Source organism: Camarhynchus parvulus, chromosome 4 (genome assembly GCF_901933205.1).
Source record: "Camarhynchus parvulus chromosome 4, STF_HiC, whole genome shotgun sequence".
NCBI lineage: Eukaryota > Metazoa > Chordata > Aves > Passeriformes > Thraupidae > Camarhynchus > Camarhynchus parvulus.
This window is the reverse complement of record NC_044574.1, coordinates 13159428-13185156: the sequence shown is the minus strand read 5'-3', so window position 1 is coordinate 13185156 and position 25729 is coordinate 13159428. Positions and strand designations below refer to the sequence as shown.

Below are 25729 nucleotides of genomic sequence, written 5' to 3'. Positions count from 1 at the left end.
TGAAATTTTAATAGGCTTTCTGAGCCAGAGGCTCAGAATTTATCTCACAACCCAGAAATACTATTAAAAACAAATCACTAATTTCATCAAACAAATTGTTTCTAGTATAGAAAAATTCTACTAGTAGAAACTTAGACTTTGTCAAAACATGCAAACAAAACAAAGTTTGCATTGCTATGGAAACAAAGGTTATGCTGGGAAAACCAACTTGCAAGTGACTGTGAAAAGCAAGTTTGTAAGAGTGACACCTTTCAGCTTGATCTTGAAAGACATATTGCAACACAAGCATCTTGGATTAGAAGATTGTTTTTATTTAGTTTTCCACAGAGACATGTTTCTTTCACCTCTATTCTCACAAATCTGACATCAAAAACTGTCAAGATATATATATATATATATATGAGCTATACAGGCAGAGAAATCTGTCAGTACAGCATTACTATTACTCTTCTTCTATCAAACATTCTAAGAAAAACAAATATGGTCCCTTCCATGCCCATCTAATACAAGAAAAACCGCTAAGTCAAGAGAGAATATATATGAGTCTAGTTATTCATAAAAGAGTAAAAATTAAAAAAAATCTAGTTTCTGATGTTTAAACAAAACATACTTTATACATTTGGCTGAGCTGAAATATTGTACCTTGCCAAACGAAAAACTGCTCCTAATGGTAGGCTCCCTAGCAGCTCAGTAGGTATGCAAGGCATGCAATTCATTTCCTGCCAAGGCAGAGAAAAATGGGTAGGTCTGAGATTATATTGCTAGTGTGCTTGAAAAATATCTTAGTTGTTAATGTTATAGACTGCGTATACATATTTTGACTTTTGGTCTCCTTGAAACTTTCCCAGGTATGACTTTTGGGTTAAGTGTCTTTTAACTCTCAGTGATGGAGTGTTCAATGGGAGGTGAAATAGGAATTTCCAGAGCATTACAGTCATCAGTGAGGAACACCAGGTCCTGGAGAAACAAAAAAAAAAAAAAAAAAGGAAAAAAAGAAGGGTAAGATTTATAAGGAGGAAGGTAGAAGATAGCACAGTGAGAAGTTTGGGCCTGATCCAGTTTTGGATCAGGGGACAGTGTGGAGACAGGCAGGGCTAAAGGCAGGGACTCTCCCTGTGGATGAATCTTGACCTACCCTTCTGCAGTAGGAGATCAGGATGGTGTACAGGCTCCGTGCTTTTTCCTTCAGCTCACTCACTTCAACCATTCTGTCACACCCAGGGTAGGCCACAAAGTCACGGAGCTTTGCCAGCACACAGTAATTCTGCAAAGCATGCAAAAGAGGTCTGTGTAACCCTGCACAAACACAGATTCATGTTAAGCCCACCACTTCCAAAATTCTTACTGCTATGTGGGAACCTTGAATTCCTACCTCTATGTACTTGTAATCTATGCAACCTTTAGTCAGGCAAATTAATCACCAGTATTTTATAACAAAGATGTTTGGTCCAAATAAGTGCTCGGAAAATTGCATATATACAGTCTTAGTCTGCCAGCTAATTTCTCACATGCTTTAGGAGGCAGCAGCTCCAATACAATCAAATCTGCTCCCATAGTAGGTGTAGTATTCTACAGAATAGGTGCACTCTCTCACTTTTTAGACAGTACCTGATTTAGCAGATGGAGAGATTATCAAGATCTCTCATAGACTGATTCCTCTGTTCCTGTACAATAGGGTGAACCGTGACCAGTCCTGATTTTTTCGAAGTAATTTTTACCTCAGATTTTGTGTTATCAAAATAAAACACAGATAACATGAATTTCACTATGTCCTTGTGAAGCAGGTAAATAAATATCCCAGCTTTTGCTTTAAAGCCAGGGAAACTGAGGCTCTGGAATCACATTCCTTGGTCTTTGCCATGATGTGAGACACTGGCAGCTCTGGAACTGGGATCTAGAGAGTCCTGAATTACAAGACTTGGTGTAGTTGCTTATGGAAAAATGTGTCAGAAATTTGTTTTGTCTGATATTTTCTATTTTTTATCTACTCTGTTGAACACTGGAAAAAGAAGCAAAATGTATCAAATACCCCACTGCAGAACACTAGGATACTAACTGTGTGTACAGGTTTTTTTTCTTAGCTGGGAGACAACTATTGGTTTTTTTTTCTCAGTATCACACTTCCATATCCTCAGGCACACTTTTTCTTTCTGTATTTAACAAGTAGCTCTTTAAAAGAGAAAAAGCTAATAAGGTATTCCTGTATTGCTTTTTTATTAAAACTAACTGCCAAAAACCATTCAGGATATAAAATGATGTAGATTTATTGAGTGAAGAAAGTTAATTTTAAATTTCTTCTTTTACACTACTATTCAAATTTTTGTTTGCACTTCTTTAACTTCTGAGAAGGCTCTGTTGCAGTAAATTAATTGTGTGCATATAGTAATAACTTAAAAACATTGATTTCCTAATTTTAAAATTTTTAATCAAGTAAAATCTCAGAAAGTCCATTGGGATAATAATAAGGTTCAAACTAACTTTTTTATTTTTTGTTACTCATCTACCTAGTTAATTAAACTTATAAAAATCCTTTTAAATCACACCTCTGGGGTATAATAAGAGTTATTCTCACTTTTCATTGACTGCTTTTCCTGCACAACAGTAAGAAAAGTGTGCAAACTTACGTGTATGTCCAAGTACAGCCTGGGCAGCGTCCCCACGCACAAGTCCTGCGGGAAGGAGGAAAAGGTCATTGCGATTTTGTTTTGAGAGAAATCTCCCGTCAAAAGTGGCAACCTGCAGCGCCTGTGCAGGAGCAGTTTTTAGGTGGACTCACCGCAGTTTTGGAGGTCTGCAGCTCCTTAAAGGACTCAGTGATTTCCTTGCTCAGAGACAGCACCCTGGAGTAGCAGGTCGGAGGGGCTGCGCTGGCAGCGGAGAGCAGAGCAACCAGCAGCAGCAGCATCTTCATTGTGGGCAGCTTGTCCAAAAGAGGAGGAAGGCAGGGAAAAAATCACTCCCACTGGTTAGGTAGGTACTGCTGAGCATCAGTGAGTAAGCTGGACAAATCAGCCCTCAATTAAATAGTCTCCTGCATGAGCAGGAAGAAAAGCCTGGGGGTGGTCCGAGCAGCAGCTCACGGCCGTCTTGAATTTCCTGCCAGCCTGTGAGGCAGAGCTGCAAGAGCTTTCCTGCCCAGAGCAGGGAAAGAGGGAATGAGGGTAACAAAAACAAACACCACTGGCTCTTTTCATTCCAGAAGGAAAACAACCTAGTGAGCATCTCAAACACCAGAAATATGTGTAAGGAAAAGCACAGGGCTCTCAAAGTGTCATGGGCTGTAATCCTGTCTCTTGCCTGAACTGTGGGATTACATAGGCTGCAGAATGAGAGAAATCCTTCCAAAAAGCAAACTTCCCCAGCACAGGAAGGACATGGACCTGTTGCAGCGAGTCCAGAGGAGGCCATCAAAATGATTAAAGGGATCTCCTATGAGGAGAGGCTGACAGAATTGGAATTGTTCTGCCTGGAGAAGAGAAAACATCAGGGTGACCTAATTACAGCCTTCCAGTACTTGAAGGAAGCCTACAAGAAATATAGAGAGGAACTTTTTACAAGGACAGGTAGTGACACAATAAGGAATGGCTTCAAGCTGAAAAAGAGTAGGTTTAGGCTAGATATTAGGAAGAAATTCTTTCCTGTGAGGTTGGTAAGGCACTGGAACAGGTTGCCTCTAGAATTTGCAGATGCCCCATCTTCAGAAGTGTTGAAGGCTGGGCTGCATTGCATTCTGAGCAAGCAACCTGATCTAGTGAAAGGTGCCCCCATCCACGACAGTTTCGTTGGAACGAGATGATTTTTAAAGTTGCTTCCGAAACAAGCCAGTCTATGATTCTATTATTCACAATTTGTCGATCAAAACAGTAGTGCTTGTGATGGCTGCTTGGGAAGACCCATGTACTTATATGCTCATAGTCTCAAGCAAAGTGAATACAGCTCTATATGGCTTTGATAAAAGTATAAAAGTTATTTTGCTCTCTGGGTTGAATTTATGAGGCTTTGTTCTTTTATTAGATTCCAGACGGAGCTGAGAAATCCAGATGCTGGGATACAGGCCTGAAGCTGAACATATGTTGTTTTATATGTTAATTGTCCTGTAAAATGGAGGTACCCTTGAATGAAGAACTAGTTATTTTGAAAGTTATGCCACCCCCAAATTTTTAAATTCAGATTTTAATAAGGCATTAACTAAAAAAAAAAAGTATCTGATGAAGTACTGCAGTCCCTGGCATTGTAGTACACCAGGAAGATTCATCTTAAGGTAGGAAAACTAGTTTTGGAGAAAAGGACATATTCTGTATGCTGCAGAGAACTCTGAGTTAAATGCACCAAAACACTGAGGGAAATAGGAGAACATGGCTGTATATTACTGTCTTGTTATGCACCTCTTTGCCTTCATAAAGAACAGTTGGTTTAGTAATAACATGTGCTCCTGAATGTTAAAGTGGTAGATCCTTGGAGAGGAAAGAAAAGTTGGGAGCCCTGGTTGTGGGAATTTTAGGAGTGCTGGATCCTATTTTTGGGCAGCGTTGCCTGAACAAGTCAGTGAAGAGGCCAGAGGGAGACAGGAAGCCTTTTGAGAGGGTCCCAAGCCCCAGATCATAGATCTAAACACAGCTACCTGGTGCACATCCAAGGAAAAGATCCTACTGACTGGGAGCCTTGCTGGGGAAGAAACAGACTCTTAATCACCACCTCATTGCTGTAAAGAATAGCTGAAGGTAGGAGTGAAATACTATCCTTCTCTCACAGTCATGTTTGGCAAGCTGCTGAAATGTTCTGCTCTGCCAGAGCAGCAGTTTTCTGAACACCACAAATGGTCTCCCAGCACTACAAGTCAGCAACTCAGCAGCTGCCAAGGATGACTTAGGAAAGAAAAGGCTGGATCCAGGCTTCACCAAAACACTTAATCAAGTTTAAAAAAACAAAAAACCCTTGCCAACCAACCAACCAAAAAAACCTACCAAAAAAACTCCACAACCCCTCCCCCAAACCCCAACCAAAGCAAAACCACCAACAAACCAAACCAACCCCCAAAACAAACAAACAACAACAACAACAACAAAACAACCAAAACCCCCCCAAAAAAACCCAAAAATCCCAAACAAACAAACAACAACAAAAACACAAACAAAAAACCAAAACAAACAAACAAAACAAAAAAAAACAACAACAAAGCCACAACAAAACCTTACCCCAAATAGCTAATTTATGAAGGGGAAAAATTGCTGAGATAGTTTGCTATGAGGTTTTTGCTCAGCTAGCCTCAGAAAGAGTAGAGGGTTTTTTTCCCCCCTGAAAACCACGAAATACTGGAGTTTAATTTCCTCACCCATCTTTTCCCTGGGCCAGATTTACTTGCATAGTTGACTCTGACCCAAATGAGTATTTTCCAATATCCAGTATCTCGTCAGCACTACTGCCTATCTCAGCATGCAGAATCTGCAATTCAGTTAAACAAAGACAAATACTTTCTTCTCAGTTATTTCTATTTGTAGCTCATCAGCAAGATTATCCTTGATCTCTGAGTGCATTCAATTTATGGTCCAGGTATGAGTAAATTGTTTCTTCTTTCTCTGAGAAGCTCAGTGGTGACTTCAGGAGAACTTGGATGTGACACCAGGCACTGGGAGTCCTTTCAGTCTGAGGCACCTGGCACATCTGTGAGCCAGATACACAGCTACCAAAGCCCTTGAAGCTCCAGAATCTTTCCAGTGACTGTTTTTATCCAGCCACTTATGCAAAGCCACTTATTAATTCTGGTGCATTCTCTGCCTTGGGCAGAGAAGGTCTTTAACAGGGAAACACAAGCTGCTCTTCACAAAGGCTAATAGCCTCTTAGAGGCAATATTCAAAATGGACATGGAAATAGAATTTAGAGCTACAGGAGGTGAAGGGGGAAAGGATTAAAATATATTATAGTGAAAATTTGCCTAAGGATTGCCTCTATGGAGAAGCTGCTGTTTACAGCCCTTCCAGTCTGTGGGACAGTGCTCAGGCTGGCATCAGGAAGGGAGCAAAGCAGGAGTCAGTCAGAGTCTCCATATTTGTTATAACCATCACTCTGGGGATATCTCCAGCACAGACACATCTTTATCCTACTCTTCCTTTCATGGCCCTTGAGCACGGGGCTTTAAGGGCTCAGGACCACTCTGACAATTTTGCATTAACTCATGAGGCTGATGATGTCACCACATCTCTGAGTGCTCTTCACTGCCTTTATTTACTCTTATATCAGGAATATTCTATAACAAAAGCAGACACACGTGCTGAGAAGAAACTTAGAAGCCTACAATGACATAACTGTCATTTTTATTAAAAATGACATCTTTTTATTAAAAGAAAAATTTGACTATGTTGTCTTTTTGCTTCCAATTTACTGAAAACTCAAACAATAATATTTTTCTAAAAGTCTAGGGACTCACTATGCAGCCAGAAATTCCTCCCATTTTTGAGCAGTCTACCAGAGTGTCCTCCAACTTTTCATAAAAGCCCTTGCAAGTTGCTGATTTCTTGCTACCAAAATCCACCTGCTTAATGAAAATGTTGATTTTAAAATTGTTGGAGGCTGTCATGAGATACCTCATGAAATAAATTTATGATTATATTGAAAAATAGGAAAGGTAGAACGTAAAAAGAGTAACACAGAGGAAGTCCTGTGTATTTAAGCAGCACCTCAAAGCCCAAAGTGACTCAGCTGTTTGCTGTGGTGAAGGTGCCACTTCTTGCTTCAGAGCAGGGATTAGCTGCTCTGCAAGCTTCCAGCTCAGGACAAGACTTTTTGGAAACCCTGGCCTTTTGGTAAGGTCTCATCTGTTTGTCATGTTTTTCCTTGCTGTACAACAGAACACTTTGCTGAGGCTTTCCATAAACATCAGCTGGAATTTGGCACAGAGGTTGTGCAGCCTCACATTGTCCTGAGTCTGGGGGTGCTGGTGCACAGCACTGGCACTTTCCTGGCACACAGGGAAGCCTGATGTGGCAGCACTGTGTGCCTGCATTTGAAGCTGGGGTTAAGCCCATGTGTTTTGTTTTGTTTTCTCTTCCTTGATGGCAGTAAGATTCTGCTGGTGATCTGTGTGGTTTGGCCAAGCTTTGAGCAGTGGGAAAGGCAGGCAGGATTTCAGAACTGTCTTGGGCTGGTGCTGCAATGCCCTTTACCCATGATAATTAAGCAAAAGTCCTTTTTGCTTACTCAGTGGTACAGGCTTCTTTTTTCTTTCCTGTTATTGTTATTTTTAAAAATTTACATATATATTCAGGAAACAATTGCTACTGCCCAATAGCCTGTTCTTACATAAAATAGTTACAGAAGCAGGTAAAGCCATCTGGGTCAGAAAAAGAAAGTAGGTGTTCTGAAATTTGGTGGTCTTGCTAGCACAAACCTGGCACTGGGTACTTTCCCTGAAGGAAAACATATGGAAATGGGGAGTCCTGTGGTCCAGGACAGCCCAGAGAGAGGACAGCCCAGCAGAGCTGGGGAACAGGAATCACTTCCCTGTGCTGCCTCAGACTGGTTTCATTTGCACTGTCTGTGCTGACCAGCCCTCTCTTGCAGGCAGTGTCCAACCTGCCTTTGGAGCAGAAGGGGCTCAGGCAGCAGCAGGAGCACTCAGAGGGCACAGGGTGCCCTGGAGGATGGCAGAGCCCAGCACAGCACAGAAATGTCCACACGAGTGTCTGCCACTGCAGTGCAGGCATTGCCTGTGTTGTGTCTGTCCTGGCTGCTGTCTCCATGATGGGATAATGGTATTTCCCAGAGACACTGTGGGAACTTGGCCATCAGCACCAGGGAGACGGGAGATTATGTGGTTTAGCCTTGTCAGGGATACTCTTTTCAGTGACTGCAAGGCCTATTGATTCAAGTAACGCAGGATTTAGAGGCTTAAGCCTTCACCGCCTCGCTAAGAAAAGTCAATTTTAGCTTGGAGTAACTTGCAGACCTCTCCAGTGAAATAACAGTGGTGCTTTCAGCCTGCCTCCCTCCCTGGCCATGGCACAGGCAGAGCTGCCTTGTCCCAGTAACACACAAGTGCCTTGTCTGGACCCTGCCTGGGCTTTGGGACCACTCCTGTGTGAGTTACCCCAAGGTAACACCATTGTTTATTAACACTGCAGCAGGGTTACCATAGCAGGGCTTCAAGGAGGGAACCTTTCTCATGTTTACAGCGGCAGTATTTCAAGTTATTCACACTTTCCTGCTATGCCTTGCCTTCCATCCTCCTCTCTCTCTCTCCCTCTCTCTCTGTCTCTGTCTCACATGCAAATGTGGCAGATAGCTCCAGGTCTTATCATTGCTGGTCAGCTTCCCACCCTCCCTGATTACCCTCCTGATGAAAAATTATGTCAGCCACCAAGGAGTGTACTGGAGGTGATATAAATAAATGTATTCATCTACCAAATTTGTCCCTGATACAAGCCCCCTGGGGAATTCAAATGTTGAAAAATGCAGGGTCTAAGCTCTCTGCTGTCCCTCCAAGGAGGTCTTGCCTGCACTGTGGTTAATATGCAAGGAGATGAGGGACTGTATTTTTTAGGACTGGTGTTGCAGCACCTTTCAGAAGAATTATGTCACTGAAAGAAAAAATTGATGAGACTGAAAGTGCAGCTCTGTTTAACAATCCAATCCGAGCCAAACAAGAATCCAAAGAGACTTTGCTGAACCACTGCCTACACAAGAGCTTTTTAGTAGCTGCTTAGCATGCTAGCAGGCAGTTTTCTACTTATTCTTGCCCAGAAAACTGCAAATGTCATAGCTTGTGTTGTTGTGTGTATTTCTGGATACAAACAACAACGCTTCCAGCAATTGCAAGGTAACATAAATTCTCATCTCAGCTGGCTGAGAAGGCAAGGTACAAGTCACACAATACATCAGGTTTCCTAGTTCTGCTTTCTTCCTGAACATGGCTTTCAGGTTTTGTAACTAAGCATAGTGGAAGAAATCCTGCCATCTCTGAAATCAGTGACATAAGTCACAGACTCCTGTGGATCCAAATTCTCACTTTAGATTAAAACTTGTTCAGTTCAGTTGGCCTTAGTAGCACAAAAGCCCTGAAGCCAAAGAGTAAATCAGTGACATTATTTCTTGTTTCTCACAGAGGAACCTTTGGAGTCCTGTGAGTTGGTGACACAACACAGATTCAGAGCTTTGTCAGTTCCTTGAAACCAAATGATGTGACAAATACCTTGTACAGCTAAAATACTCTTCTAAGAAATACAAATGCATAAAATAGAGGGGATAGCTGAGGATCTACTCTACTTGCTAATATCCAGAAGTGATGAAAATGAGTGGAGGTTCATTTTATTTTTAAAAAAATCCATAAACTTAGTAATTTTATTTTTGTTCTGCCAGCTTGAAACAAATGAAAAATAAATACCAGACAATGTCAGAAACTGGTGTTAACAACAAGACTGTGTTTCAGATGTAATTGCCACCTAAACCTGAACATTTCTGTTTTAAATTCTTTTGATATAAATAAAAAAGAAAAAGGATCTCTCTCTGCTTCTGAATCACATATTACATGTGACTAAATGTAGTCCCAGATGACTAAATGTCCCTACAAGTGTGCTTTTAGTTTGGTTTTGTTTAAGTAGGATGACTAAGGAGAGAATGAGTTGAAGATACACGGAGTGTAGCTGCATACATACATGGTACAGCAATAGTTTGCTATGAGAATAAGACTGCAGCTTGTGGTGGGTCTTGCTCACAGATAGTTTTGAGAGCATTTGCAGGGATGAGGTGCTGGACAGGCCCCTCCTGCCTGCAGGGCTGTTCTCAGGCAGCTTCCCAGAGAGTTCCCAGCTCTGGGTTAAGCCAGCCCTGGGATAAGCAGTGCCATGGGGAGCCCAGGGCAGCAGTGCCAGGCCGGGGATGTTTGCCCATGGTCACCACCTGGGTGGTGGCAGAGCCAAGGCTGGCTCAGGGGCCTTCCTCAGCAGAAGTGGCTGCTTACTCTCACTGTTTATAAATTATTTATGGTTTATAATTATTCCCAAAAGAAACAAGAAGTAGTGACGCAAAAGTGAGACCACATTACAGCTGGGTAATGTAGTGAGGAAAGTACTGAGGGATGGCACAAAGAGAAACATTTTGAATGAAGAATCGCTCTAGTTGGAGTGCCATATCTTTCATGTGTAGAACCAGCCAAAGTCTTAAACATCTATACTTTTAATTTTGGACCATTAAGCTAATTTCCATTGGAAGGTTAATCAAATTAACATTTATTTTCCTCCTTTCTATTTGGCTGCAGCTTTTCTTGTTTTGTTTTGTTTTGTTTGTTTGTTTGATGTTTTGGAAGGGTTGTGGCTGGGGAAGAGAGAACTTGGCCTGATTTAAGATGTAAATGCAATTCTATCAATCTTCCCCTCTGCTAATGGTCTGCCTGGGCATTTTAAGGGCATATAGTGAAAAGGAAATTGTGACTGCTAAAGAAAAGCTACCCCCTGCTGTTCCTGCTCATATTTATTTCACAATCAGCCCATTGAAATGGTGTGATTCACACTCTGATGCTGTCGTTGTCTAGCTGGCAAAGTCACTGGAGAATTTAAAGAAGTTTCCCAAGCTGAAAACTAGGCAAACTGCATTTGGGCAAAAAGCAATCTTATCAGCAATGAGAGTTAGTTATATCACTGCAGTGATCTCTCTTGCTGAGAGCTGAGGCTACCCTTGCAAATGAGAAGCTCTCTTGAAATAAGCAGCTGTCTTCAAAAAACTGAGAACTGTTGCTTTTGAAATGTAAAGTGTCCTTCTGATATACATATATATAGAATACACAAGAGTGAAGTCACGCTAAAGTCTGCAGGGAAAATTTAAATGTTCTTTGTTTCTCAAATAAATAGCCCAGAAAGGGTAAAAGCATGTGTGAGTGCACAAGAGGGAAAGAGCATTCCCAATTCCCCAGTAATCTTGAGGAAACACTAAAGGAAAACCATGTCTGTTTATCTTAAATTATCCAGAATTAATGTACTCATCACCTTGTAACCAAGCAGCTTGTGTGAAATAATGAATTCCTGGTAACACAAAGACACACAGCTGAAGTTTTAATCTATATTAATCACAACCTATCTATGTGGCAAATATTACTATATACCCTTCCACTGACTTAATGTAAACATTTAGGAGTCTGTATCAACACAAATGATCAGAAATAAAAAGCAGATAGCTAGAGACTGGATTAATGGAAAGAATCAAATCCAATAACACTATGTGTTTGTCTATGAGATTTCACATAAAATTTCTACTGTAGTGCAAGAACTTATTATATGGTGACTATGGAGGATGTAGAAAAAAAGGTGCCAAGTTAATTACTACATACTTGCTCATTAATCATGGGATAAATATTAGCTACTAGTTAGAATTGCCATGAAAGGTGAATTTAATCTTAGGATGTATCAGAGGAGTTACAGCCAGCAGGGACAAGGAGATATTGGTGCCAGCATAAGTGCAGGGATCTGCTCATCTGGCATATTGGCCACTTTTGGCCGCCCATAGCTGTGGAGGATGAATTCAGACTGCATGGGGTGCAGAAAGAAACAGTGAGAATATTCAGTGTATGGGAAAGTTGGGACAACACATCCTTATTTCCCTTCTACTTCTCTTTCCTTTCACCCCGGTTACTCTTCCAACAGCTGGGTCCTCGCCCTGCTCTCCTGCCAAAGCCAGCTCTGGGCACTCCATGCCCATCAGAGCCTGCCCTGCTCACAATCCATTTTGCCATGGCTGCTGCTGGGAATGCTGTAGTAGGGGATGGAAAGGGAGGTGTTCCTGTAGCCCACCATGCACGTACATCCCACCCTCTCAAGGTCAGGCACACTGAGACTGTAGAGCTCAGGCAAAGTGGGAACTCTGCTTCTGTGCCTTGGTGGCTGACCAGTAGCTCTCACTTTGTCTGAGGGGGGAATTGAAGCTGCAGAGGCGCAGGACAATGGTCCAGGGCTTTCTAGGAGAGAGCTCACAGCTGCCTGAAATAGAAGCTGGAGGCCTTGGAGTCCAGCCCAGAGAAGGACATGACAATGCCCTGGCCAGGGGAGGACAGTTGTCCCACCTGCTCTGAATGGAGCATTTCAAGTGCTGTGCCAGCAGCACTGTGCAGCTACAGAGCGCTCTCAGAAAGGCTGGTTCTGCTCCTGGGGAACATGAAAAGCACATGTACAGGCAGCAGAGCAGCTGCTACACACACAACATCAACCCGTTTTATTCATTAAATATAGGCTAACAAAAAAGATTGGCATCAACTTTGTTCACATCAAAAAGATACAGTTCCAATTCTCCCTACTGCATAATTTAGGTACATGAGCTTCTGTAATAATGTGCTGGGCAGAGAATGATAGCATTGTCCACACCATTGTCTCTCTGACACCAAAGAGAAATGAAGCAAATGGAGTCAAAGAAACCAAACACATTCAGGAAAGTATCAAAGTGATCAAAGCAGACTCTTTGATTCTGCTTTACACACACTTTTCAAAGTGTTACATTTCCAAACACACTCTGTCCGTTCTTGATGCCAACAAACCAGTTCTGTTTAGCTTTGTGCTTTGATAGGAGTAGCAACAAAAAAACTCTTCAGTGAGCTGCATTTTCTAAGCCTTTCTATCAAATTTTGAACTTGCTAGGAAAAGGCTAAATGTATTTGTTGTTCTTTGAGGAAGCTGAACCTTCATTGAGGGAGACCTGGTGTCAGGCCTGAGTAGCCCTATAGACAAATCAGCATTTGCAAGCACGAGGAAAAGCTCTGAGCAGATTTTTTGTTCATCTGCATTTAATACACCTCTTTGTTAGCAGACCAAGCCTCGGGAAAAAAAAACAAAACCAAAACAACTTACAAGGCATATAAGAAAATTTTGGAAAAGGTGTCTGACCATAGTCCTTTTATAGCTGGAAAATATTGATTATTTTTATGTATCTATCTCCCATTATTCTCCCAAAGACATAGACAAAGTTTCAAAGCACCTGATCTAAATGCACTGAAGGGAAATATTATTTTTTCAATGTTATCATTTGACCATTAATGATGTCAAGCATGACATTTTCTTATACCCTGGCAGGATGTACTCCATTTCTGTCTTTGTAAAATCAAATTTTCTCTCTGTGCTGCAGCGACCGTGAAGCCCAAGCTGCCCCCAGGGAGGTATTTTGTTTAGCTGTGTGGACACATTCCTCCAGGAAATATTGAAGCCAAACCACACACACACACACACACACACATGCACACACACAGAGGCCCTCTATTAGAAGAATTCAAAGACTGAAGAGAAAACAAACCAGTCCTGGGTCTGGAATCTGAACTTCAGCTCATGTTGAATTGTGTTTTCACATTCTTTGTTTTTACCAGCTGGGCTGTGGACCAACATAGGCATTTTCTGAACACAGGGAGCACTGTCCAAGGACAGCCCTATATCCTTTGGCCATGTCAGAGTGGGAAAAAGAAAAAAAACCAACATGGAAAAAATATTTGTATATCCAGCACTTACTTGTTTCTGCCATGTGTGAGACAGACATGGAGAGTGGTGACTGTTGTCATAAGTCAGAGTTTGCTGCACAGTACGTGGCTCTGGTGGAGAATCATGCAAGCCAGGAGGCAAGAGAAGTCGTATATGTGTGATTACTCTTTCATTCTCTTTTCACTCACTCTAGGCAGAGCTGTGAGAAAAATCAAGTTCTGTTTTGTTCTTGAGTGGAGCCGGATGCTGGCATCCACTGGACAGCTGATACAGTAACTTGATTAAAACTATCAGAGTCTCACCCTCACTTAGGATTGGCTTCAGCCCTGATACAGAGCTGCTATTAGGCCAGAGCCTCTCTGAAATTCTATTATATTCTAGGGCTTTATTTTTTGGTTTATTTAACACATCTCTCTCTCTCTCTCTCTCTCATTATTAATTGAATTTTATTTATCAAGATTTTTATTTATTTCACTTTTTTTTTTTTTTGGTAGGTTCTGATCACAGGAACTAAAGGCACCAGGGATTTGTGGGCTGCTTGCATATGGTTCAGATGACCAAACATGAGGACAAACCATGAGATATTCTTGTCCTGCCAGACCCAATGATAGGAGCCCCTCCTCTGCTGTCCCAGAGGATGACAGCCCCTCATGGCAGTGAGTTCAAGGACTCTCAGTCTTGGGGCTCCCTCCATTACCAAGTGCAGCAGAGGAAGAGCCAGAAGCTGGATGGTCCTGTCTTAGGTGAACAAAGAGATGCCAGATACTGCAGTGATACAGAAAAATTACTCCACTCACAAGCTCTGGAATGGATGTTGTACTAAAAATCACTGCTAGGTAGGCATAAAGTTTTAAAGGCATAAAGTTTTAGGCATAAAATACTTATAAGTATTTTAGGCAGCATTGAACACACCATCATTTATTAACAAACGAGTTTATTAGAATTCTATTTGTAATTAGAAAGCAGATACTTAAAAACTAGGATACGACTAAAGTAAATGAGGGTGTTTCTTTCCCCTTCAGATTATTCTGGTGCTTAAGCTAACATTAAACAGTAGATGTGACAACTATATTCTTAGAAAAAACACAAAATAATTTTGGGTTAGGCTGCTGACCTTTAGAGATTCTTGGCACAGAATTGGTGTATAAATTACTTGAATTCTCAGTGCAATCCCTGAAAACCTTCAGCTATGTTAGAGACCAGCATCGGATGCTGACCTTTGTTTCAAAGAGAGCACTGATTAAGAGATGATGGTGTTCTTCTTGGGGCAAAGCTCAAGGTTCACAGCCTGCTGGTGAATTCAGTAAGGGCACCCTCTGACTTGAAACTGTGTGTTTGTGTGTGCCAAGAGCATAAAAAACACCCAGAATAAGTTATGGACAAATACTTGTGCACAACTACATACTCAAGCGAGGCATGCTTAGGTGGACTCTGTGCTGGAGCTTTCAATGCATAATGCAGAATCTTCTTTAATAAATCATGTGGCCACTGGTCCTTCTGAAGCATACATGCCTTAGGGACTATAATAATTTCTCACTTTTTTTGTTTATGCATGCTTTTTTTAAAAATTCCTTTTGTTTTCTGGCTCACAGCCTCCAGTGAGGGAATGAAATCTGCTGTTGGTGTAACTAGAGGATATCTGAAGCGCAGAATAAGACACTACATGTCATTATCTACTACACTGCTGAGGGTTGGAGACCAATTTCCAGATGACATATGCTGTTAGCACTGCTGTATGGATTACAGCTTAGGGGGCAAAGCCATAGATCAAGGCTCCCACTGAGCTAGAAGCTGTGCAAACATGTGGTGAAAAGATGATCTCTGGGTCACAGAACTTTGCTGTAACCTCTGCACACGTCTCTGTTTAACCTACTGCCTTTTTTCTCCACAGGTTGTTTCCTTACAGTCCATTAGTAACGATGTATTTTCTTGTCTGGCAATTGCATGCCTGCTTAGCATTTGTTTCATGAAATCAATACATGAAAAATGTCCGTGTTAATATGGTGGATTTCTCACTGTTGTGTCTACTGGCATCAATGAATCATTCCCTCTTGAGGTAGCACACTGAGAATGTTCTCAAATTTCTCTCCCTTGCAAGAGCATATACATACATCTGAAAAAGCCTGTAACTGATTTGGGGGTTTTGTGTACATGGGATTTTCAAACAGGCCAGCTCCTCCTCCAACAGTTCTCCCTAGAAGAAGAAATGCTGCTTTTGCTGCTACTCATCCTAAATATCTGGCAATATTTAGGATGAGTAGCACATTGACTGTGTCAGTCTTTGTGAACAGTTTCTTCTGTTTGGGTTTAAACCCAAAAAGCAAACTCTTCCTTTGTACTAGCACACCACAGAGCAGAGAGCTTTCATAGCTCCAAGAACTTGGCTATCCAGCTCCAGCTCGTGTGTTCAGCTTCAGAAAGCCTCAGCTCAATTCCTGTCACTTTAATGTCCATAATTCTCCAATGGAGGCTCATTTGGCACTGGACATGTGGCACACACAGAGGAGTCCAGTGCCAGCCACTGGACTGTGTGTGCCACATGCTTGAGAGTTGTTTGCTTCTCTGTGGTGGCTTCAATCTTGATGACACTGAGGGCTGAAAATGAAATTTTGTGAGCTGGTGTCTGTCTGGGAGTGAGGATGAAAACCCTGAGGGCATGGGAAGTGGGAGAGCACAGAATGAACCATTGACAAGCAATCATGGTGCTAAATGACCAGCGAGTTCTGCACTGAATAAAGCAAGCGAGCAAACACAAGTTGTGTGTTCAAACAAGCATGAGCTGTGTGTTCAATGCTGCCTAAAAATAATTTCTGGTCTTTTTGGCAAGAAAGTAAATGTTTTCACAAAGTATAGGAAGAAAACACACGTTCAGATGTGTTTCAAGGATACACAATGCCACTGGTTTGGAATGTATCTATTCACTAGCTGAACATACCACACCTCTTTAGGTACAGGTAGCATGTAAATCAAGACCAAAAAATAAATTCACAGATTGCTTCACCATATTTCACTCTGATTTTTACAATTTTGCCTCCTTTTCTTTCCTGTGTAATATTCAATTTCAAAAGCAGCTTTTAAAGCACCTTCAATAATTGAGTTACTGAGTGCTTGAGTAACTACACACACCTAGAGTCCACACACTAGGATGGATATTGCTGGAGACTCACTTTTCTCTTGGTCAGTGCAGATACTTGGTCTGCACATACTACCTTTTAAGCGGTCCTGTAGTATTCTTAAGAAAATGAGATGTTTTCTGGTCTATTAATTTTCAGTGATCAACTGAAACCAAATTGCTTTAAAACCAGCAAGAGCACCTATTTGCTCCCACATTGCTGCCATGCCCACGGGCCACAGCAGATCAGCATGAGCTGGGGTGTTTGGCCCCTAGCACTCTCACCCCGTTCCTGTGAGATGACTCACAAGAAACTGCCTGGGTTTCTGGAAAATCCTCATTAGTGAGCACACTCTCAAATACTTTCTCCTGGAACAGGCTCCAGCACCCTGTGTGAGAAAAGGTCACTTTTGGGCTCATAGAAGGAACAGTTAATATCAACAAACTTCACCACCAACATAATTTTATATCAACATCTTCCTTTCTGTGTTTTTTATCCCCCTCCAAGGGCTGTTGGTTGGTCTATTGAAGATTCCTGTAATTTTAGCAATAAGGCACAGCAGGCTCCTTTCAATCAACAGCAGCAGTGTCGCAGCAAGAAACAGTAACACATTTCCCTCCAAGCAAGCGCACTCTGACTTCATTCAGGCACACAAATGTGCTCCAAATCACAAATCACCCTCTCCCAGCCCAGCAAGACAAAGGCTACAAAGAGAGTTGAAACAAAACAGATAAGCAAGATAAAACATTTTCCTTCTGCAGAAAAAGAACCCAAATATTTGCACTTTGCCTACCTGCAGGAGCTTCTGTTCCTTCCCATGGCCTTGCTGCAGTTTCTCCTCTCCAGGCTGAGGGGTAAAGCCCTTTGCAGGGTGAACATCGCACTTCTTTGACCTGAAAGGTTCTCATGCTTTTCAGAAGACATGAAGGGACTCCTGCTTTTGGGAACTGTGATACCAAATGAAACAATTTTCACAAGCTGCCTTCAGTGATGCTAATCAGATTTTGGCTTCAGAGTAATGGAAGCAGGAGCCATGTTTTCTTCAGCTTCTTTAACTTCCAGTTCACCATTTGCATCACTACTTTAGGCTCATTTTCCATCTCGAAGATGCAATGGGGCTTTCCTTATGGAAAATACACACAAAGGCAGAAGGATGGATGCGGCAGGTGGCAGTTGCTGCTGAGCATCGACGTTTGTAACTCTGTGCTCACAAATGTTTGTTCAGAAGCAGAAGAGACAAACACCTCTATATGCACATGAAAAAAGATCCTCCTGGAAGCTAGATCCATTTTTAAGGTTCTAACAGGAATGATAATTGTCTATAAATGCCACGATTCCCACAAATGTACTCTAAAGCTATTTTTAAACATCCTTAAAGAGAGGTAAAAATCATAAAACTCATATAAGAGCCACATATTACATTGTGTCACCAGCTGTAGAAAATTTTGTGTATTTGTTACTGTACTATTTCCTCTCTTTATTCCCTTTCATGAAAGAGTCCAGGAAGATAAAAAAGAATTCAGGAAAGATATAAAATAAACAGGCTTGAAGGGTGAAGGGCGCTGAAGGTTACAGTAGGTCTGAAAAGCCTTAAAATCTAGACCAAGTTGTCGTAAATTTCATTTCTGTATCAGGACAGGAAAAATTGCATCCCCATTCAGTGTTGGTTGTCTTTTTTCTCTTCTTTCCTGACTGATTGTGTCCAGAAAAGTCAGAAAAATATCAGACATATAAAATGACCCTGTAATAGATCTGTACTTATTGAAAATTTTAATCACTTTTTAATCATAAAATTAGTTTTGAAGGCATAAGAAGGCTAACATTAAGATATTTTAAAAGCATAATTTTACTGTAAATTTAACCTTTGACAGAAATTTCTTTCCTGAATTTAAGTATGCCATCACACAGATTTTTTCAGAGGAAAAGAGTGTTATAACATCTGAATAAAATAGACATGCAGTATAGTAAGGAACTTCTTCACACTGTAAGGACTCACAACTGCATCAAATCAATGGCATCTACAGAGCTGCATATCCTTGGAATCCTAGAGGACCCCAGAGAGCATGAGCGGAGCAAATTTTCCCCTTCTGCTCTGACTAGTCTGTGTAGAAAGAGCTCCTTCCCCTTCCTAACCAAGCATGACTGGAGCAAACTGGGTGTCCAATTCTACTTTAACAAGAAAGAAATTGCTGCTGTGAATGTGTGTTATCCTGCAGGGTCCCCCCAGGAGCCAAATTCATTTCTCACAGCTGACTGGCTCCCAGGGACAGCTGATGGTCTGGCTGTGGTCTGCTCATCCTCTGCACCCATGCAGGGTACTCAGGACTCTAAATAGGCTGCCTCTCCTGGTACTTTTACACATTTTTCTCTTTCAATCATTGTTTGAATGTAAATTGAGATAAGCTGGAGTGTAACATGGAACTAAATGCTTTTGTGACTGTACATAAAAGTTTTATTCACCACTATTTTCCATAAGATGCATTTTCACATTATTTTCTTTTTTTTAGAGAAGGAATGAAGAAAGAACAGGTAAACTCTGCAATTGGTCTGATGATGTGTTGCTTTCATGTTCATGATAATGACAGAAACATTGGGAGTAGGGGTTTGGAAGGGCCAAGGGAAGAAAAAAGTCATGAAACAGGGGCTACAACATTTAGAGGCCTGGAGATGTCTTCTCTATCTATATTAGCAGTCAGATCAGTGCTGTTGGACCAGATCTGGAGTGGGAAAGAGTTGGTGCTGAGGCTGTAGTATCCATACTGTGTGTGTGTGTTTTGGGGCTCACTTGGATGGCCTCCCTTCTGGTGCTGTGGTGTGATGCCCAGTACCATCAGGCTGCACAGGGTGCATTCCTGCAAGGCACCTTCTGGGTCTGGTGCCCCCAAAAGGAATCCAGGCTTGGACTGACTCAGTTGTGAGGTTTGCTTGAAAAGCGCACTCCTGTGTCAAACCAAACTGTAGGGAGATACAGTATGGGTAAATGGGGGTGGTATAGAATGTAATCTTACCCCCTAAAGAGTTGCAGTTGAACCAATTACTAAAGATTAGGAGCAGGCCACACCTGTAGCCAATAAGAAGAGTGTTCTAAAAGAGTGGATTGGTGGGAACTGGAGTCAGTTGGCTACTGCAAGGACAAGGAAGTGTCAGTGCCTAGAGGAGCTGCCTACAAGAAGCATCAAGGAAGTACAAAACTCTGGTGATATGGAACTCTTGCAATGTACTGACAATAGAGCTCTTGCTCTATAATGACAACACCAAACCAGCAATGTCAATGCAGCCAGTGCTGGGGGACAAAAATGCGTGTGGTCACAGTCCTAGGGACATGTTTGTCCAGGACATCTGCAGCAGTTTCCCTTGAGGGAAATCCTAGAGCTGAGAAGACAAACATACCTCCATGAAAGATTTATTAGACTCATTTTTATTGAACTAATGCATGATTGTGGGGTAAACGAGCTTAGTGGGTCCATGGAAGTATATTTTAGAGAGATTGGAAATGACTTTACCTCTATAACAAGGTTCTGACAGATAGCTGGGCTCTTGTGTTAACTGGATATGATTCCAGTAAATGTAATAGCAATGAGCAGCAAAATGCTTTCCCATGCTTATGTGTGACCAAAGGTAAATTACAAGGTGTCAGATACATAATTCCTGCTATTTTTCATAAGGTGCAATTGCATACCTCCAGCTTTCCAAACCCATGTAGCTCTCAAGCACCACTGAGCCTCACTTGCACAGCACACTTAAGCCAATCCTTCCTACTTTGTCTCTTCCACCATCCTATTGCACAGATTAGGGTCTTGTATGCATGTACTGAATGTACATGCAGCAAATCTCTTTATGAGACAAGGGAAAAGAGAGATTTGATTAAATCTGAAGCAGAGCAAAGCAAACAAATCAGAAGAAAACATAGATATCTTAGGACTACTGTGTTGTTCTTCAGCTTTTTGTCCTGAAAATTATCAGCAAGTATTTATTTTCTACCCTCTAAGTAATTAAGGTAGTGCAAAATAATAAAATTGCTAATTTCAAGAACACTTATAAAATCTTAGATTCTCATTTATTTTTTCAGCAGACATGTGACAACCTTTACATTTTGTTCACTTGCTCTGTAAATCATAAAGTGAATTTTTTCCCCCTCTGCTGCAAACTTGAACAATTCATGAATGCATCTATCTAGGCTTTACTCTGACACATTTTAGCAAATGGAATGGGTTACTCAGCAACTAATGCTTTCCTTTATTTTATACATCCAGTTATTGTTGATAACAGTTCATCCAGGTGCCACTTTTGTGAACAGTTGATTTTTCTTTCTTTCATTTCTCAGCTACCTGTGTTCAAAACCATCATGGTTCCTCAACTTGCATGATTTTATCTTGTGAATTCAGCAGGGGACTTCAGTTTTCAAATAATTTTTTATTTTCTTATCTCTGAGATGAGAATACATGTCTTGAACAGCTTTGGATTTTTATGTCCAAATTAAAAAAAAACAACCCAAAAAACAACACAAAACCAAAATGAGAAGGTGTAGCTACACTCCTGAGAAGAAAAGAAGCAAGAGAGGTGTAAGTCATCCTGGTGCACCTATTTAAGTGTTTTGCCTTAATAGCCCAAATGTAATAGCTCTAAAAGAGCAACCTCTTAACTATTCTTCTAAGTAGAGCTCTTCATCACTTGAGCTACTTTATGAGTTCTTGAAAGACACAGTGCAGGCTAGGAAAGATTGGGAAGTCTATAATTTTCCATCAATCAATGCCGCTGATAAATTACTAGTCACAAGAAAGGACGTGACAAAACACAATAGGACAAGTTATTAATGGAGAATCCCCAGTGCTCCTGATACAGCTATATTACATGAAGAGAGGAAGGAAAAAATCGTTAAGCAATAAAGCTTATTAAACAGCTGAGATTGAGGGGAGCATAAAGCACACAGGGCTGGTACAGGCTGTGAGGGAGAAGGGCTGAGCTATTACAGGGCAGGGTAATGGCAGCACTGCTGAGCAGCAGAACAGAAGAGCAGCCTGCCCTGGGAAGCACAGATCCAGCGTGACCTCCTTTGGATACCTAGCTGTGGGGAGGGGCAGGAGGTGTGTTAAGTGCTGGAACCAGTTTGTCTCTCGAAAGCAAGGAAAGGTGCTCCAGACATTTTAATTTGCCCCTTCCTTAGGTTGCAAGAAGCCTACCTCAAAAAATATGCTTTGTACATGAAAACACCTGGTGAAAAGACAAAGAGGAGTGTAGTGGTCACAGAGCATGAGCAGCAGGACTGGAACATGGGGATCCCAAGTCACAGTTTTATGCCCAAACTGAATATGCTCAAGTACATGGTGTTGCAGTAAGTTGATCAGAACGATGTCCAGTGGTGTCCCAAGTCTTTTGTTCTATAACTGTTTGGACAACCTCAGAAGGCAGAGAAAAATTCCTTTCTAACATCCCAAACAAAAAACCAAAGGCTGTGACCAAAACCTGTAAGGGCAGAAGATATTTTGTACATCCTTCCTGTTCATGTTCCTGCATGGAGTAAAGACCAATCTCTTAACTTCTTGTAATACTTTTTTTTGGTCTTACATCACTTGACTCTGTTCCACCACCACAGCTGTTTCAGACTAGAGTATTGCCAGGGATCTTAAGAGGACAACCACACATAATCCTGCAGAGAGATGACACCAAGTTTCTCTCCTTCCAGCTGTACCATTGGGGTTTGCTTTCTCACACCCTGGACTTCAAAACTTCAGTCATATCAAGGAAGGTACTTAGGAAATTCTTTCACGAGTTTTCCATGCTGTTTCTGTGCTGAGGGAAATAAATAGTGCATACCACATTGAATTCCAGAAAAAACAGGTAAAAGTTGCAAAGGAACAAAATGCTCTCATTTTAAAGTGATTTCTGCTACATACTGCAGTGAAAATTGCTTAGGATTTATCAATCTGAGATTCAGTGTAAGAGTGTCAAATCACAAGATGGGCATAATGGACCTGATCAAGCTGTGACTGAAGCCAATTGCAAAACCACGGCTCAATAGTGATATGTCCAAACTGGGCCCAGCAATTCTGGACCTATAATTACTTTTGATCTTAAATTCCAGTAACCATTTTCTTTTCACTCCTTGAAGAGGCACAGGAAGCTGACTTCCTTACTTTAGACAGTCAGCTTCTGATGGACTCCAGTGGGTTGGGGACTCTTTTAAGAGAGCCAATGCTGCAATGGTGTTTGCTGTGCAAGTAGGTAACTTAATCTCATTTGATTACTTGGCTGGCATCCCAGTATTGTACAGATAAAGTATATATGATAAGTAAGACTAGAACTTAACTAGAAGCCCAACCCTAAAACTATTGTTATTAGGACCCCAGTGCATTTGATATAGTACAGAACCCACTTCCTCCTCTTAATCTGTTTAGGTTCTGTACAAACAAATTTTTCCTGTTTTGCTCTAATCTATGACTTACTCAGGTGTCCTTGTTCTTCTTACTCTTTATGTCCTTTTAAAGGTGGTAAATTTTTCTATGATTTCTTAAGCTTACCTGTGACTAACCACTTTCTTTTTCTCCTGAAAGAAGGTTGAAGATACAGCAGGTCTGAGTAAATGGTCACTGTTGTGGTGTTGTGTTCACACAGATGCAATGCAAATGCAGGATCTGGCTGGCAGCCTTTTATAAATAACCCTTAGTGAAATCTGTCAGCCTTCCTGTAAAATGGATGGTGGGAAAAGCAACACTCACATTCTAACCATGAGATTTGATTTGCATGACTTGCCCATGAATTCATACTCCATTATCTTGGTGATAGATGCTTGTAGCCTCACACAAATCCATACTGGGATTAGTCCAAAACTCTTGTTATGCTTTAGACTGATGGGACTGCTTGGGGAATAGACATGGACTGCTGGGGAAGGAGCAGTTAGGAGAGCAGGTTGTGAAGCCAAACTAGGCCACTCTTTTCCAGCATTGTCTTAACCTTGGAAAAGTAAAGGAAACTTTGGTTGGTGCTTGGTCCCTTTGTAGGAAACTTTGATCTGACCTATGGTTGAATTTATACTCTGTCTCTCACATGGATATGCCAGACAATGCCAGTTAGACTCACTGCTTTTCACAGTAAATCTCAATAAAACTCCAAGGGTTTAACACTATTTTGATAGAGTCTTAGGAGAAAGAGTTTTCTCCAAAATCATCTGTAGTGAAATAGGAGTCAGTCAATTTGCACAGTCTCTGGCCTTTCTTGGGAACAGCAAGCGCTCGTACCTGAAGAGAGAATAGAAGACTGTCAGACTGTACTTCAGGTTCTTGCCTCTTGCTTTGTTCTTTAGCAAATACTCCCAATGCATAAGTTCTCAAAAACAAAAATAAATATGAGCAGAGGCCATGCTCTGAGAGCAAACCATGGAAAGACAAAATTTTTCTTCTGATTTCAGTATGTTCTGCCTTTTATCACCTCCTACTGACCTGAAAGGGGTCAGAGGAGGGTATATGTGGTTTGGAAACAGGGTTTGATTTACCATTGCTTCAGCTGACATAGTGAACAGCCAAAGTGATCTTACTGCAGTCCTGTGCAAAGTTAAAGAATAGAATGGAATGGAATAGAATAGGTGGCCCTACTGGTTTCCAAGGAGGGGACTTTTTTAACCCATCATCTTTCCTTTTAAAGTAGTCATAATCATAATGACAAAGGATGCTATTTTAATATCTTCTTTGTTAACTCCAGGATAGTATTCAAACACAAAAATGTCAGTGTAAACAGTCTGCAATTTAAAAATATTAGCATATCAACAAGGTGTGCTGTGAAATCAAGAACTGTAAGGTCACCCTCATCCCGTAAGCCTTATCAGAAGCATTTTAATGCAAAAGCTGTAATCACAGAATTACTGGCTTTAAACCACTGAATTCCCCGAGGGAAGTTTTATAATGCAAAGGATTGTAATCATATTTGATTTTCTTTATAGCTAACGCTGCATGGAGATCTGAAAAAAACCACTATTAATCTAAGCCAGACAACATAGGCCTTAAATGAAAATGTAAAACAATATCTCAAAATGATGTTCATGCTGATTGCAGGAGGAAGGGGGGAAGAAAAGAGAAGGAAGAAAAGAGCTCTATTCGACTGTCCTTTTCCTTACTGTGTTTTCTGCATAGGCTATGCAGCAGCTATACCTGCTAAAAATAAAATATGTTTTTAAGTTTAGAACTTTGTTTATCTGAGGCAAAACATGACTGTCTTTTCAGGGAAAGGATAAGCATGAGAAGTTTGATTTGGTTTTGGTCTTGCAAGACTTAGAAACTGCTTGTAGCTTAGAAATATCTGTCCCAGAAGAGTAAACATTTAATTGTTCTGAGAATTCTCAGGCTTCAGAGAACTGTACTGATATGCATGATGTTATGATATAGAATTTCAGACTTATTTCTGGTTTACAAAAGCAATTGGAAAAACATATGAGTAATTGTTCTTGAAGAGTTGTTGCTAAATTTGGAGCAGACACAATGGAATTCAGATTGTTCTGAATATTTTGAAGAAAAAAGATGCTGGAGTTATACCTCTGTTCAGAGTTTAGCACGCATTCAGGGTTGCAAAGGACAAAGGGGAGCCCAGGACCATGTGAATAAGAAGCCCATGTGTCCAAGGCTTGACATTACTCCTATCAAAGGTACTGGAAAACTCCCACTGGTTTCCTTGAGGCTGGGCTCTGAGCACACATCTAAGCTTAGCACCATTGGACACCATTATATAAACAACTTCTGATTTACTTGCAGAAACACTGATGTTCCCAGGAAGATGATGAGTATCATACAAACACATTTTAGTTCAGAGCACAGGCACTGATGCAAAGAATACATTATATTGCTTTCAGAACAGCAAACCCAACAATTCTTGTTAGATCTTTTTTTTTTTTGGTCTGTTTCTACAGAAAATGAGTGTGAAGGATAATGTCTGGCACTACTCAAGAAGCAGCATTATAGAGGAATATAATGTTATCAATTAATAAAAAATAGTGTCTCATCAATATTTTATTACTAAATGTTAATTTTTCACGTTTCACATGAACACAGTATGCCATTTGTCTTAACCTCCTAGCTATGCTGAGGTTTAAACATAAACCTGAATTTTGCACAAATCAAGGGTAGATTTATTGCAAAGCTGTCAAAAAGGAGTTAAAATGACCCACCAGTCTATTTGGAGTGACTAATTAA

The 25729-nt window shown here is 41.0% G+C and overlaps 1 protein-coding gene across 1 annotated transcript; it reads right to left on the bottom strand.

Moving 5' to 3' along the window:
* Positions 1 to 297: 297 nt before the first annotated feature.
* On the bottom strand, positions 298 to 3089 carry CYTL1 (cytokine like 1). The gene is made up of 4 exons (XM_030947813.1): positions 2777 to 3089; positions 2625 to 2669; positions 1136 to 1264; positions 298 to 957 (listed from the first exon to the last, which is right to left on the bottom strand). The coding sequence occupies exons 1-4, from the start codon at positions 2909 to 2911 to the stop codon at positions 874 to 876; spliced, it is 393 nt and encodes a 130-aa protein (XP_030803673.1). The 5' UTR covers positions 2912 to 3089; the 3' UTR covers positions 298 to 873.
* Between the last annotated feature and the right edge of the window lie 22640 nt (positions 3090 to 25729).